Source organism: Cynoglossus semilaevis, chromosome 1, assembly GCF_000523025.1.
Source record: "Cynoglossus semilaevis isolate Cse_v1.0 chromosome 1, Cse_v1.0, whole genome shotgun sequence".
NCBI lineage: Eukaryota > Metazoa > Chordata > Actinopteri > Pleuronectiformes > Cynoglossidae > Cynoglossus > Cynoglossus semilaevis.
In genome coordinates this window covers 3,627,951-3,643,405 of record NC_024307.1, presented here as the reverse complement: position 1 = coordinate 3,643,405, position 15,455 = coordinate 3,627,951, and the positions used below count along the sequence as shown (strand labels likewise).

The 15,455-nt window shown below is 41.3% G+C and overlaps 2 protein-coding genes and 1 long non-coding RNA gene across 3 annotated transcripts in view; 2 read left to right on the top strand and 1 right to left on the bottom strand.

Annotated features, from left to right (window-relative positions):
• The window catches only part of dnajc17 (DnaJ (Hsp40) homolog, subfamily C, member 17), a 36,781-nt gene extending 30,545 nt beyond the window's left edge, over nucleotides 1–6,236 (top strand). The window contains exon 11 of the mRNA XM_008322198.3: nucleotides 6,036–6,236. Within this exon, the coding sequence (XP_008320420.1) occupies nucleotides 6,036–6,161 (126 nt within the window). The 3' untranslated portion in view covers nucleotides 6,162–6,236. The remainder of the gene's footprint in view (nucleotides 1–6,035) is intronic.
• Nucleotides 6,237–8,002: 1,766 nt separating this feature from the next.
• On the top strand, nucleotides 8,003–10,964 carry LOC112487617 (uncharacterized). Its single transcript, XR_003050880.1, has 2 exons — nucleotides 8,003–9,001; nucleotides 9,037–10,964. It is a non-coding gene; the product is annotated as an uncharacterized LOC112487617 (long non-coding RNA).
• On the bottom strand, nucleotides 10,597–14,936 carry gchfr (GTP cyclohydrolase I feedback regulator). The gene is made up of 3 exons (XM_008322311.3): nucleotides 14,728–14,936; nucleotides 12,969–13,063; nucleotides 10,597–11,118 (listed from the first exon to the last, which is right to left on the bottom strand). The coding sequence occupies exons 1-3, from the start codon at nucleotides 14,761–14,763 to the stop codon at nucleotides 10,989–10,991; spliced, it is 261 nt and encodes an 86-aa protein (XP_008320533.1). The 5' UTR covers nucleotides 14,764–14,936; the 3' UTR covers nucleotides 10,597–10,988.
• Between the last annotated feature and the right edge of the window lie 519 nt (nucleotides 14,937–15,455).

The following is a 15,455-nucleotide window of genomic DNA, read 5'->3' as shown; positions in this document are numbered from 1 at the left end:
TCACAACCGCTCTCATGCTAGAAGGCAATCAGCGTCGAGAGCCGGTGTTATCAACAGCAAAAGGGAGTGACCTCACACGACCTGCCGTCCGACCAGGCTTGGCCGCGCTCTGTTAGCTGTGTTGTCATGCTATCCAGGCTCTTGAGTTGATGTGTGTTTAGCCCTCGCTGGATTTCTGTTGTATGCCTCCTTTCAAAGGCCTGACCATAGCGGCCAGTGTGGTTTGATGCAGCTATGCTGGGTCTGAAATCTGGGACGTTGCATGTTTTTGTTATTACAGGATAAAAAAGTGTTTCCAGATATTGCTTTGGCTGGTGCTAGAAGCCCAAACTGAGGCTTTGGTGGATATTCTTCTGGCCCCTTTGTTGTGTGTTCTCCAGCTTCCGCTCCGCTGGGGCCCACAGTCAGCCTGCATTTAGGGCGAGATTTACACCGTCTCATTCTTTTATATGGAAAACATTGTTCATGACAACAGAACTAGAACATACTGTACTCAGCAAATTCATTTTAAATTACCCAGAGAATGAGAAGTATGAGAGTAGGAAAATGCAATTTGGCAGTCGATGTCTGACGGCAGAGTTGTCCGTAGTAGTAAATGTTCTTGCTAATTCTTTGGTATTTGCTTTCATCAGTTCTGGTGAGAACGTCCAAACCTAGCGTTTATCATTATCCTCACTGTTGTCATCGGCGCTCGTCTGCAGAGTTATGACTCAGGGATGAGCCGTTTGAAAAACGCTCCAACTGAAACTCGTCGGGTGGTTTGATCAGAGGAAACAGAGACCTCTAGTTACATGACTGACACATGACTGGTCACTGAGTACAGGCCTGATACCGTTTAGTGATTAGCGGCTGACGCGGCCCACAGTAGCCTCTAATCAACGCGGAAACTTCGCTTTAGTGGAATGGTTCTGGTTTGTGAGGTGCAGCTGTGTCAGTGAGTGTCAGCACTGAGTTCACTACAAGTGTCTCTGCTTAACACAAGTGTCCGTGGCCTTGACTTGACAGAACATGGATCTATTTGTAATACTAAATTGCAAAACTGCTTACTCTTGAAAACAAGAATAGGAAAAAAAAAAAAAAGGAAAGGAAAGTGAACAGTTGGCAGCTTTGAGCGCCCGGGGATCAGTGTGTGGGGACGGTGCCTTGCTCAGAGCACCTCAGTGGTAACTTGGCAGTTGTGGACTCGAACCTGAGACCTTCCGGACCCAAGGTACCCGCTTCCTTAACCACTAAGCCACTACTGCCCCAGAAATACAGTAAAAACATCATTTTATGTAACGATCCTGTGTTCTTTTAGGGTGAAGACTTAAGTCCGGTAGGTTAAGACAATTATACGATAAGATACGATACATTTTGATCTATATATATTTTTTGCCAACCCCAGAGACGGCTACGTTAGTAGTTCACTCGCAGTCACGTGATCTCAGCCGTCAATCAAGAAGCGCCAGCTCAGATATTTTTATATGCTGTATTTTATTTGAACTTTTATATATATATATTTATATATATATATTTATACTCATGAAAGTGAGAGAATAAAGTTAATTTTTTTGTGGTGTTGAAAAACATATTTTTATCAACAACTAGGCATTTCAAGACTTCCTCTCACACGTTCAATCTATTTTGAGGCTAACTCCACCTGTAGGTGGTGTCTTTTTTCCATTTTTTAAAAAATATATACAGCATATATTTTCTTTATTTCCATTTTTTTTAAAATATATACAGCATATATTTTCTTTATAAATTCTTGGCTACTCACGCTCACACTACTACTACACTAGATACTCTGCTAGGTTTCCAGTTAAATGGGATTTGAACAGACACATGTTTAAGGATCAATGATTTTAAGCTAATACTTTACAAATAAGAATGAACTGGAATTGTTTCAGTGACACGGCCTAAAGGAAATGGTTGCTTTAATGCAGTATCAGGTTTATAAAGTTTACCTTATTTTCTGCGGACTAAGTATAGCTGCTGCTTAAATTAAATTTACTGTAACTGCTCTGCTATAAATGTATCAAATATCGTGGATATGTCAGAGTCAGCATAACTGCAGCATGTACACACTGAGAACCCAGATTTCATTTTCCTTATACAGTAATGTGTGAGTTCTTTCTGACATCCCCAAGGTTTTGTGCTGCATTCTTACCAGTCCCGTGGCCCCTTTTGTTTGAATGGGAAGTCTTTTGCAATCAAAGGGCTTTTTCCAGGAAGGCAGGATGTAAAAGACTTAATTTAACTTTTACATGGATGTAATATTGGATATTAAAGATGCCAAACCCCCACATCTCCTTTTTCTTGGATCCCGGAGTTCATCCGTCAAAAGGAAAAATGCCAGGGCATAAAGAGTTCAGGTCCTGCTGCCATTTCTCTTTTTACCGTTTATTTTCTTTACTTTAGAAGAATCCAAAAACGCTCCATCCCTGTCCAACAGCCCTCTGTTTGCTCCAGTGCTATAACTGTGTTGAACTACATATATACTGTATATATGTACTTGTATATGTAGACACATTTAAACTTGCAGTCACCTCACTCTTCTGGTTTGTCCATGAAGTTTGATTGTTAGTGGCAGAAACTGGCAGAGAGTTTTGGACGCATTTGTCAGGGTTTATTTTGTGGACATGCAGTTAGGTACTTAGCTCTACATGCAGTTTGTTTGTGTGTTTTTTTTTACAATTTTTAAATATACGTTTGTAAACGTTGAGACATTTACAGTCTCCGCGTTGGTAAAATATATATATTTTGGCGAAAGTATGTGTGCAGATCGTCTAGTTCAAAATGTTTCCACGCTCAGATCCACCAAACAACATTAGCTTCTGGCTGTGGAAGCTAGTTAGCCTCTGCTAACTTCAGAAAATGCTACCAAATCATTAAAGAAACATCAGTTTTTGTATTTATATATTTCTGCTCCTTCTTGTCAAAAACCTGTCCATTTTTGCGCTAGCTAGCTACATGCTATTTTGAGGAGAAGAACAGCTTTATTTTAGGCGCCAACTGCCAGGTCTACACAGATAATGATGTTGTGCTGATATTGCAGCTGTCGAACAAGGTGTGTTCGGGTAACATTCATATATATACATATATATATAATTTAAAATAATTAAATTATCTTCCCTTTAATTTTCTGACGCCTCCTAGCGCCCCCTGGAGGCCCCCACTAACTTAGTCTACTTGTTTCCGGAAAATTTAAATTCAGCTGGCTGCAACTTTAACACTGTCATTGTCATCAGATTATTCTGTACTCAGTTCACACGTTATCTACACATACTGCATGACATAAAATAAAATAATCAAAATTAAACTAATATAAACTCTGTCATTTGAATTAGTCACAAACAAAACTCCAAAAACCAAAAGTTTTCTCGTCCTGTTTAACAACATCCGATTAATCCTGATTAACTACAATCACAGTAAGACTTGATTGACGGGGGACTGTGTTAAATCAGATTCCAGTCGTTTGACAGCCCTCGTATTTATCAGCGCTGCAGTCCATCTGCAGATCTTTGCTGCTCAGGGACAACAGATGTTCCGTGTTCACAAGTGTGTCGTAAAAATGGCGTAAGAAACCGAGGCTTTTTGGAAACGGGTTAAGTATCGATGACCCTCTGTGTGATCTCATTTAGCAAACAACGATTTGTATCTTGTTGTCCAAGAATACAATTCCACTTCAGGCGCAGCAATACATCCACCAACATAAGGAACCAATATATAAGATCTTCCGAGCAGATCGTCTTCTCCGATTCCACGGAGCACTGAAGAACGCTCCATCATTCATCGTTACAAACCACCTCTATTGAACGGTGTCAAAAACACAAGCAGACAAGCTACGCTGGGGAGCGCAGTGACCACCTGCAAGTGTGTGTACACGTGTGTGTGTGTGTGTTAGTATGACAGATTCACACAGCTCTGCTGGTATCCATGATGTCACTACTGGCCTGAGGTCAGTTTGGGATGTGCTGTTTATAGGTCTGGTAATGTGCTGATGTCACTTGACTAATCCCGGACTTGTTTGTGTGTTGGCGTGCCTGGGCATTTTACTACTATTCTGCATCTGCCCTGGCCTCGTACCCCCCCGACCCTCTCCCCTCCCCTCCTGGCTTTTGCACGGGGGCCCGTTGTTTGTGTTTTGTGGTTTTCCTGCTCAGTCTCCGGCCCGCAGTGTTGCTCCGACACACATGTAACGAACACACACACACTAACTGTTTGGTTCCCGGGTGATGCATCGGCCAAACATCTACATTGTGGGTTGACGCCCGGGGGCGAGGAAACATCCCGACTTCTGTGCAAAAAATGCACGGCGTCGCCCATGAGGCACCTGCGAATGCTCAGAATTCCCCCGCGCCATTGGCCAGTCCACCCGTGACCGCTCAGGGTGGAGGAGAGTTCAGACTGATTAATGATGCATTTTCCTCCAGTGGCCACTAGAGGGCAGGGGAGAGTGGGGATGCGGTGTCCGTGGGGACAGGAGGGGGCTGTTACTGACTTGTGTTTTGTTTAAAGACAAAGATACTCGACTCATTTGTTTACCTGATGGGTTTTTGCGCAATATTTCACCGTTACATGTCAGACGAGGGCTCGAGCTCACGTTACTGGAATGATAATAGCAGCTTTCCTCAATCCAGGGGTGGGATGGGGGCAGTCGCGGATAACTCCCCCCCAACCCCAACCCTTACCTTCTCTTTCTCAACACACGGATGCTGGAGTCCCTGTGATGTTTTCCAGATGCCTCAGCTCAGTCACTGATAAAAACCTACCTCTCCTCCGCAGACCACCCCCCCCACCCCACCCCCCCACCCAATCCCATTACTCTCACTCTGTGTCTGTCTCTCCTCCTTCTCTCTCTGCTCACTGCCTCTGTCAGTGTTTCATGCACACACACACACACACACACTCACTCCATCTCTCCTGCAGCTCACTGTCTTATTAAAGAGACACTTCCTTGGCCCGGCAGACTTCCTGGATATAATCCTGTAAAACAGTGGCCTCCTCTGAAGACACACACACACTCCCCCGCCCCCCCACACTCCCTACAACTCCCCTCTCCTTTCAAACCTCCCCCTCCCGCCATAATGCTTGATACAAGTGCACGTTATGTGTTCACATTTCAGCATTATTTTAGCTGTACGTTTTTTTAAAAGGAGCCTTTAAAGTGATCACGTATTTGTGGTTCCCCTCGGTTCGTGTGTGTGTGTAAGACGTCTGGTCCACGTTCCACCCTGCTTGATTAGCCATTAGCCAGTGGCTTCCCTTCTACGTTTTACCTCCAACTGTAAGAGAATCTCTCCATCCTCGTCCAAGTCCAATCCCCTTAAAGAAATTACACGCACGCACACACATATGCAGACACCGAGTGCGAAACCCGGGCGACTGCCAGGTCTAACCCGAGCCCCCATTTTGGGATTTAATGATCTCAGGCGGTGGAATTACCCTGTCACTCTGCAGTCTGCTTTCTCATGCATGTTCCCCCCGCTGCCGTGCTGATGGTAGATGAGATGAAAGCTGCAGAGCGTCTTCAGCTTCGTGCCTGAAGTCACTTTTTAAATGTTGCTGCGATGATGATGTAAAATACAGACATTCTCCTTTTTTGTTTTTTTTTCTCAGTTATTACACTCTTGCATTTTGTCTTTTAGGATAAAATATGATTACAAATACAATATTACTTTAGCGTTGTTTTTAACTGCTGTCTGATAATGATTTTGACCAAGTGTGAATGTTATCTGTTTAGTTGAACACAGGAATTGAAGAAAGAAAAAAGAAAAAGAAGAGTATTTTGTTGTTGCTGTCTGTCACTGTTTCACAGACAAATAAAGACTTTTTTTTCATTTTCTATTTTTGCAGTAAATACATAATATTTTTCAAAACAAATTAATTGAATTAAGATCATTTTATGTCGTCTGACATGCTAAAAATATCCTAGAAAAGGTTACCTTCTAGAAAAGAGTCTAGACGTTGCATAAACTTTTTTTTTTTTTGCTTTATCGTGTTTTCTCTACCATTAATTTGTTTCTGCTTCAACTTCTTCTTCTGTCCTGCAGGGCTCCCTGACAAACGAGCGAGACTACGAGAGTGTGGTGGTGATGAAGATGAGGCAGGCTGCAGAGCGACAGAAGCTCATCGAACAAATGCAAAGAGAAGATGAGAAAGCAGGCGCCATGTCGTAGCACGACGGTAACCGGGTCGTTCAGTGAACGTCACACGTCTTTGTTGCAGCTCCTTTTTTTTTTTTGTTATTTTTTTTAATTGTTTTTATTTTAACACGTTAATAAATATTTTCATTGTCTGGAAAGAAACATTCGTGGTTTCTATTGGACGTCATCTCATCCATCATTTGGGCTGACGAGTCTGCACGGAATTAGACAAATCGTTGCAGTTTCCGCACATACTATACGTGATTAACAATGATTTATTAAACAATCTTAATAATTGTCGGTGTGGGGATTTTAACAATCAGTATATTTTCCAGCACTGTGATCCATCAAACCACAATGAGATTGACTCCAGAATATTCTCTACGAAATAAATGTGGGTGTGTTTGTATATATATATGTATATATATATGTATACATATCTTTATATGTATATATGTGTATATGTATGTATGTATATGTGTATATGTATGTGTATATACATACTGTATATGTATGTAGATATATATATGTATATATGTACAATATATATGTGTAGGTATATATACACAGTATATATGCATATATGTATCTATATGTACAATGTATATATGTGTGTATATATATATATATATATATATATACACACATATATACATTGTACATATAGATACATATATGCATATATACTGTGTATATATACCTACACATATATATTGTACATATATACATATATATATCTACATGCTTATATAATTCTATGTATATTTACACATATATTCACATGTATGTGTGTATATATGTAGCATATATTTACATATTTGTTTACATTTAACTACACTATACTATTTGAATAAGCACTGTAATTTCCAATCTTGTACGTACAAACCTTTTTTAGCTTTTTCATACATTCATTGAAAAAGGCTAAATATATTTTGTATATTTTTCTCGCCTATTAATGTTTTAGTGGATTACCAATGTACGACTTTAGTTTATTTCATATTTTTTTGAAAGTGCACCACCTATTTTGAAAGTGGAGATTGTCCAGGTTTACATTTACTGTGGTGTCACCTGGAACTAGCATCCAATGAGTACTTAGCTGACTGTCCTGTAATCAAAGCGGCGTAGTGATGTAGTTTACATCTGTCAGGTCTCGTATGATGAGCTGCGACATCTCATTACCTCATGGTTGTAGTCAACCCAGTGTCGTGTTAAAGCCATTCTTTCTGCATTGCCTGCATAATCATTTAATAACACAGTGGAGTTTCAGTTCAAACTGCAGAAATCATTTTGCCCCCGTCTTAACCCAGGAATCAGACCACAAATCTGGGCACTAAGTAGACTAGGTAATGGCAGTTCTTGTGGTCCCATGTGATGAATAGTGAACATACTCCAGAGATGATTGTAGGTCTGGTGGTTTCTGTGATTGTTCCGTGGACGTGGTGTACGGTGTTTCTAAAGTTCTATGCCAGACTGACCAAGATTTTACGCTGAATATTTTTACGTCTGTACGATGTCAGAGTTTCTATGACACAGTGGAATGGTGGTCGATCATCAGTTTGAGCCCCGGTGGGAACTAATTGTGGGATGGGTCAGTTGTAGAGGACAGATTCCATGGTGTGTTTGTGTCTGTGGACGGTATGATATTAACTTTTTGACGATATCTGATGTTGTAGCCGATATTGTCCAAACACTTAATTTCCGATTCCGATATCAACCAGTACCGATATAGCAGGACAGTGGTGGGCTGGTGGTTTACGGAAGTTAAGTGCCACCTGCTCACTAAGGTAATGGAGTTAAAGCAGTGTTTCGGAATTATTTTTGACCATGCCCCCCCCCCCAAATCCTTCCAAATTGAAATACTATTAAGCGTCTGGTTTATATTTATTTGTATATTTATTGTAATCCCTTGATTATTATAATAGATTATTAAAATGAGCTGCAATGCTGCCATCTAGTGACTTTTATATACAACTGTTTTTTTTTCCCCCAGAACTGTTTTAAATGCACACATCACTTGGCTAAAACCCAGGCATTGCATTATCGGGTTTTCTTATCCAAGGGGAAAAAAACGATACCAATTCCTACAGATATTACATAATTATGCTAATATCGGGCCAATAATATCGGGCATCCCTAATTATAAACGTTTTCTCTGAATTCGCCATAGGTCTGAATGTGGGTATGAATGGTTGTTTTTCTTTATATATCAATGAAAATCTTTGACAAAATGAATCTCCTAAGATGCCCGTGCGATGCCCTGTGTGCGAAAGCAGCGGAGCACAGGATTTTTTGATTTGGCCTGGTCTTCTAAGTGAAGTGTTGGCACAGGGTCTTTGACAAGTAACCATGAATCCTAATAAAAAAAAACTGGATAAACATCCTTAGCACAAAACTTTACTCTCCAACGACATGTGGGCCTTTTCAAAACGGATGAAAACAATCCCCTTGTTTTTTGTTTTATTACGGGACTCTCTATGCAAATGCAGGAACTACTTTGAGGTCAAAAAGCCTGAAAAAGCTTTGATTCCTGGAGTCTAGTAAGAATGACTTAATAATACTAAATGATTACCTAATGAGTGTGGTTTTGTGTATTGTGTGGGTAAAATTTCCTTGGTCTGATTAAAAATATTCCGCTGGAGGAGAAACCTGATTGTTTTCAACAAATAGTGCGTTTGTTTAGATCACAAAGAACAAGTCGATTCTAGAATTCTCTGTATTTATGCTGCGGTGGTGAAGTTGGACATATTTGCATTTTTATTTCCGTTGTTCGACGTTGTTTTCAGCTTGGCGGGACTTACAGTGATTAGAAGTTGAATGGATTATTGAAGCGCTAGCTGTGAGTGTGCGACGTGTGCGTGTGTCTGTAGGAGGAGGTGCTGATTCACAACCACTGGTGTAGGAGGAGGAGGTGCTGATTCACAACCACTGTTCGCTGAGTTGATCTGAAACTAGTATTTATTCACTGCAAATAATTTGTCTTCATTTATACAAGAGACAGGCAGAACAATTAAATACTCCTCCAGTAGGTGGCAGCAGATGGAGCTAAAAATGACATAAATACTTGAACGAGATCTTAATGTATGCCTTTCTTCAATTCCTGTGATTGTTTTGTTCAACTAAACTGGGACAGATTTTACACTGAGTAATTGGTAGAAACTAGAACATCGTTGTATTTCATTACAGAATCCAGATTTTCTGGGATATTCTTTATCATAAAGTCTGGAACTATGTAGTCCTGTCCACTTCTTTAATATAATCTATGGTGTTTTTTTTGTTTTTTGTTTTTTTTTTTACCTTCAGCTCTGTTGAATTTCGTCCTGTCATTTGTCAGATATTGACCTCAAAAACGTCTTCATCCACAATTACTGACCTAAGCTGTTTCCTTCTTTGCGACAGAGTGGCACTCCAACACTCTGTGGCCCACATGATAAGTCAGGACATTACAGTGCCAGGATGTTGTGGTCACATTTAGTTGAGTAACGCTGTTCTCTGCCTGTAGAACGTCTGCTCGTCCAGAGTTCTCTTCCCCCGTCCTCCGGGGCGGTGGTGGTGTAATGATGTGTCAGTGTTTTTGGCCATGCGTGGTGTTGCTCGCTTCCTGTCATTGTGTTATTTAGGAGACTCATGGCAGCTTTGCTACATCCACCCCAGCTATCCATCTTTTAAACGCTGCTGCTCCGCATCGCTGCGGCTCAATGTTGCACAATGTCCAGCTGTGGGACGGTGTAGTGGGAGACATCTGCTCCTCTCTTCTTGCAAAATCCCCCCCATCACATGGATTGGTTTATGTGTAGCCTTTTTTACATCCCGGCAATGTTTAAAAAAAAAAAAAAAAAAAAAAAAACCCCTGTAACACACAAACTCTGTCCAAATGACAACAGAGGAAGTACAATTACAGGAAACACATTCACCACTAACCGTGCCCTCAGCGCTCCGTGGCTTGTGCTGCGTGCAAACCAGCACGAGATGACGGCGGCGATGTTCTTTGACGACGAGGCCTCGGAATCTTCCTAGCGTCGTCCTCTGTTCTTTTGAATCATCACACAAACTCGCCTCGTCACTGTACGCAAATAGGAATCCCCGCGGTCACAGAACGGGGAAGCACCCCTTACTTTGATCTTCGGTGCTGGGATTAGAGCAAAGTCACATGTGAAGCAGCAGATCTAATCTAAGAGTTTGGCTGTGAGCTCGCCGACAAACGCTTCTGCAGATAAGTGAACCGGGTCGGTCCCAGACTTGTAAACCCACCCAGTGTCTTTCGGGGGCCCATGTTTGCCCCATTGCATGCAACAATCTCCGTCGGGTGCCACCGAGCCGCCGGGGTTCACGACGAGAGCGCCTGAAATGATTGTTTACGTGCAGCGTTTCTGATGAAGCGCCACACGGCAGCATACGTGTTGGATCTGGTCTGTGGTTCAGCTCAGGAGGATCGCACACTGTTTTATTAACGAGTACACAAAGCAATCCATATCATGACATCATTTAATCACAAGCATATGATAAACTCTGCGCAGTACAAAGTTACCTAGCAGTGTTTTATTTACTGAGAAGAAAGACAGGAGATTTGCACGAGATGACAATAAAGCTCTGCCTTTAATACAGTCCTACGATCCAATCACAGCTACGGGGAGGATGCCTCGCAGTCCTCCACGGTCACATTTTGACCTCGCAGTAAAAAAACTAAACCATATGGACAGAGTTTGGGAAAATCTCTGGGATATTGTCCGGTCTGATCACCAGTGCAGCGTAATCTGAGATAATCTCAGTTCAAGAACTTTATTCTCACTTGAAAAATGTCTGTGAATCTAACTGTCGAATGTTAAAAAAAAAAAAAAAGGGTTTCAGTGGATCCACCATCTGTCACTCGTTCTCCTTGTGTAGACACCACACCAGCGTCTGTCCCACTCCAGTCATGGACAGCACGCGGAAGCCCATCTTCTCCAGCTTGTCCAGCACCAGGCGCGGCGGGTCGTCCACTTGGTATTCCGAGCTAAACGAGCATAAACACAAAGTCATTCTTCTTCCGCACAGATGTGGGAGTTCTGTGTCTTACAGTCAACGTTTGCTGGGGAAAAGCAGAACGACGCTAATTGTTCTGTTGCCCGCTCACTTCCTCTCGCACCTTGCTTCGTTTCCCAGCAGCATTTGAGTCAGATTGCCAGTGACAACACCAATCCCTGATCTGCGTTCTATCAGTTTGGGTGGTTTATACTAAACCTGCAAAGCAGCAGGTTGGATTTTTTCCCCGATCTCCACGTGACCTGACCTCAGCTGCCGTCAATGTGTACATGCTAACTGCCAGACCCGAAAAAACACAATCGCCAAGTGCCTAAATATGGAAGTACAGCTCGATCTGGACACATTTTGAGTCCACCTGGGAGTTGATAGAGTTCTCGTGTGCTGGGTTATATTGGAAACGTGTTGTACAGTCAGTTGACTGGTAGGGGGCGGCTGTAAGGACGCTTTCAAAGATTCCATAGATTAATTTTGACAAAAATGCATTCTTTCATTCATTGTTTGAAAACAGCAAACGACAAGAGATGTAACAAGTAATGATTCTGAAGAGCTTTGTTAGGGACGCTGCACGTTAGTGGTTTTTTTACGTTTGTTTTTTTTGTTAGCTTAACCAAAGTAAAAATCCCAGTTGTCCAGTTTTATGGCAGAAAATGCCACTTATTAGTAGTAGTTGTAGTAGTAGTATATAATAATGCTAATAATATTGCTAGCTTAACCAAAGTAAAAATCCCAGTAGTATATAATAATGCTAATAATATTAAAAGTGCTGCCAACAAATATCATTTTTAATCAGATTAATCACAGTATAGCCCTAGATTTTATCACAATTAATCACGATTAATTCAGATTGCTATGTCCCTCTGTATTGCTGAAACAGACTTTTTTTTTTTTCTCATCAATTGGCTGTGGAAAAAAACAGTTGGCTGTAGATAACCACAATTAATCTCGATGAATCAACATTCCGCAATAATAAAAAATAACATTTTCTGTATATTGCTGTAACAGAAAGGCAAAGAACAGCACGTAGATGTCAGTGTTTTTACACCTGTTTTTATTTGAGACTAATCCAAATGATGGAATTATTATTAATATGTTGGTAAAATATACAAATGGAGCTTCACAGAGTTGTTGGTTTTCAGTGATTCCTGTTGACTGACGTGACACACCTGCGCTCTCTGACCCACATTAAAGGTCAGACATCACAGGAAGCAGCTTTGTACACAATGCTTTGTTAAACGTTGACAAAATAATCAATGTCGTCCAAAGGACGACAAAGGTCCCTGGAGAACTTTAACGTCTCAGAGTGATTTCATAAAATCAAATTATTTAAAAAAAAAAATCTCAATTTATTGTTGTGTCTATGGTATCGCAATATATCACAATACATTGTATCGTAGCCCTGTATTATGATATGTATCATATCAGATTCTTGCCAATATACACCCCTAGCAGTGAGTCACATTAACATCTCTGTCTCAGACCTTTGGGATTAGGATTTATGTGTAACAATCGGTTTTAAAATCCTATTTCCAAATGTCCTTAAATGAATTTAAAACCAGGCTTAAAAAAAACGACCAAACCAAGTTTTCTAAAGACTATCTCGACCGAGAAATTCAATTATTAAATAAAGGCGTCTGATTTTTTTTTTTTTTCTGGCAGCGTGTGCGCAGCCTTGGGGAGTTTTTGGACCAAACTCTGACTCAGATATGAAAATCTCTGTTTTTAATCTTAGATCTGGCCTTAGCATGACAAGCTACCTGGCTGCTACCTTAATTTTATGCACTCGGCATGCGATGAGCGACCTTCCACTTTTTCACTACTCACAAGTTATTTCCAAGCATGGTTTTTTTTCTGGCTCCCAGGTAACTCATGACAGCTGGATCAGAATGCTCGTCCCCCACATTCGTTGGACCGTTTTCCTGCAAGAGAGCGATCAGACACAATCAGAAGGCAGCGGACGGTTCATCAAAGAAGCGTCCAACAAAGGCACTGTAAATAACCGGCCAACTGTTGCAACACATTTCTGGAATGGATGCGTAATATTTAAGGCCAAAATATATTTTTCTAATTTTTCATGGCGTTTTGGTGATGACTATAATATCCCTCGCGCCAAGCAGTTCTGTCAGTGATCTGTCTTTTGTCTGGAGAGTAGCTCCGAGTATTTTAGAGGATGTGCACAATGAGAAAATACTAGCTCTATATACCGTATTTTCCGGACTATAAGTCATACTTTATTTTTTCATCCTTTGTTTGCGACTTATACTCAGGTGCGACTTATATATTAAAATATATAATTCCACACTTCTTATTTTCACACTGACAGCCGCTAGAGGGCACTCTAGGCTTGTGTAACAATATCTGCTACTCCTGTAAAGTCCATCCTTTGGCTAAAAGGATGAATATACTTAGTCTGAAAAATACGGTATTTCAAATTTAACAAATATACCTACGAAACCTTAGTAAGACTTTCAATAAGAGATTTAACAGAGTTTCGAGAGAGCCTTCTGAAATTTAGCAACTCTTGAAGTAAAAGCCGATAAAAAGTCAAAACGTTTTAACACAAACTGAATCCACGTCAATCATTTAAATTCTTCATCAGTTGTAGAGCTACATCCTAGGGGCGGGGGGGTGGGGGGGCGGCTTCTGCCCCAGTCTCATCCAAAGACTGAAATCAAGTGCGTACATTTTTATTCAGATTTAAGAAAAAAAATATTTTTAAAAAAAAACAGAAAACAAATGGAATTAAAGAGAAACCATTTGCGACGCTTCAGTAATTACATCAGGTTTTCGTTAAACTTGGGTTAAGAGTTAAGAGAATTTAATGTTGGAAAAAAATTTTTTTTTCATTTTTTAGGGTTTATAAAAAAAACGGATGGTATAAACATGACACTGGATGAACGTACGATCTCTTAAATCAAATTAAACCCCCAAAACCCATGAGACATGTGTGCAGTTATTATTATTTCACACTTTTTATTTTTTAAATTAAAACATACTTCCCTTCAAATCTTTCAATATAATTTTACAGTGGGCCATCCTTTTTTCTTTTTTTTTTTTTTGGGAACTTCTGATTCCGCCTAAATTTGCGGAAACATCTGCTTCACCGTCCCAACAACCTGCTGCTGGTTAGGTGACCAACTTCCTGTGCATTAAACCTGCAGCACTGTTCAGATCCTAATCTGTGGACGGACTAAAAATAGACGATCCGATTCTCAGAGCTGTAGAATTCGGCTGCAGACGGTACACACGGAGGGAACGTGCACAACAACTAGAGGCCGACCACTGGGCAACATGTGCTTCCTATTTAGGGCACCGTGGCCCCAAAAAAAAAAAAAAAAAAAAAGGAAAGAAAGACAACAAACTCAAACACAACCATATGCACAGCGTCCTCACTGTTTGTTGACTCCACTACCCAGAATATCACGGGCGTGTTGCGTAACGACGACCTGTCAGTGCAGAGATGCCGGTTGAAAAACTGACAAACAAATAAAACCTTGGACTGGAGCGTGTGAATGTGTGCGCACGCGCGGGCGTGTGTTCCTAAAATCAACGCACGGTTCACGTACGGATGCGGGATACGCACCAGGCGGATCTGCGTACTGATGAGCATGTAAGGCATCTCGCGTCTCGGGCGTCGGTGTGTTTATTCCCTTGAGATTTCGCGTGAACGCGTGAGAGAGTGAGGTAATGAATGGATGACTGAGAGAGAGAGAGAGAAGGAGGGAGTCGTGTATCTCCAGAGACGTGTCCGTCCGTCCGCCTCTCAAACCTGCGCCTCTCTCCTCGGCTCTCCACGGAATGCGGAAACTCCCACCGCGACGGACCAATCAGCGGGCGGCTCAGCATCTGCTTGCACAACTGTGTGATCAGTAGTTTGTTTACACGAGCCACGTTAGATTACTCGGTTTAATTACACAGAACATTATTTTCTCCTCTGTGTCGCTCCACCAATACTCAATCTTCGGTGCACATGTTCGCCGTGGACCGTCATCACTCAGTGACCAACGTGGTTTATTGTAAACTTTAGCACGTACGCTAAATAACGTACATGTAACAGACATTAAACCTCCATCGTCTGGAACTCCAATTTCCTCCTCAGACAGTTATTCATTTCCTCCCTCCGAGGCGGCTGCTCTCATGACAACAATGTCAGGGACCGTGATAGAAATCAGCAATATGAAAATCATGACCCTCTGAAGCCACAGGAGCCTGATGTTGATTCAATTACACTCCCGCAGCAGTGGGTGGCGACGTGAAAAATCTGTTTGCGGACTGATGTTGGGATGGAGAGCAGCTATTGTCCGAGGAAAT

Excerpts from the sequence above, each read along its gene's own strand:
- gchfr (XM_008322311.3), bottom strand. The coding sequence starts at position 14,763 with ATGCCTTACATGCTCATCAGTACGCAGATCCGCCTG. Across the intron at positions 13,064-14,727 it reads TCAGTACGCAGATCCGCCTG|GAAAACGGTCCAACGAATGT; the intron begins GTGCGTATCCCG and ends GCTCTCTTGCAG. Across the intron at positions 11,119-12,968 it reads ACCATGCTTGGAAATAACTT|CTCGGAATACCAAGTGGACG; the intron begins GTGAGTAGTGAA and ends ATGCTCGTTTAG.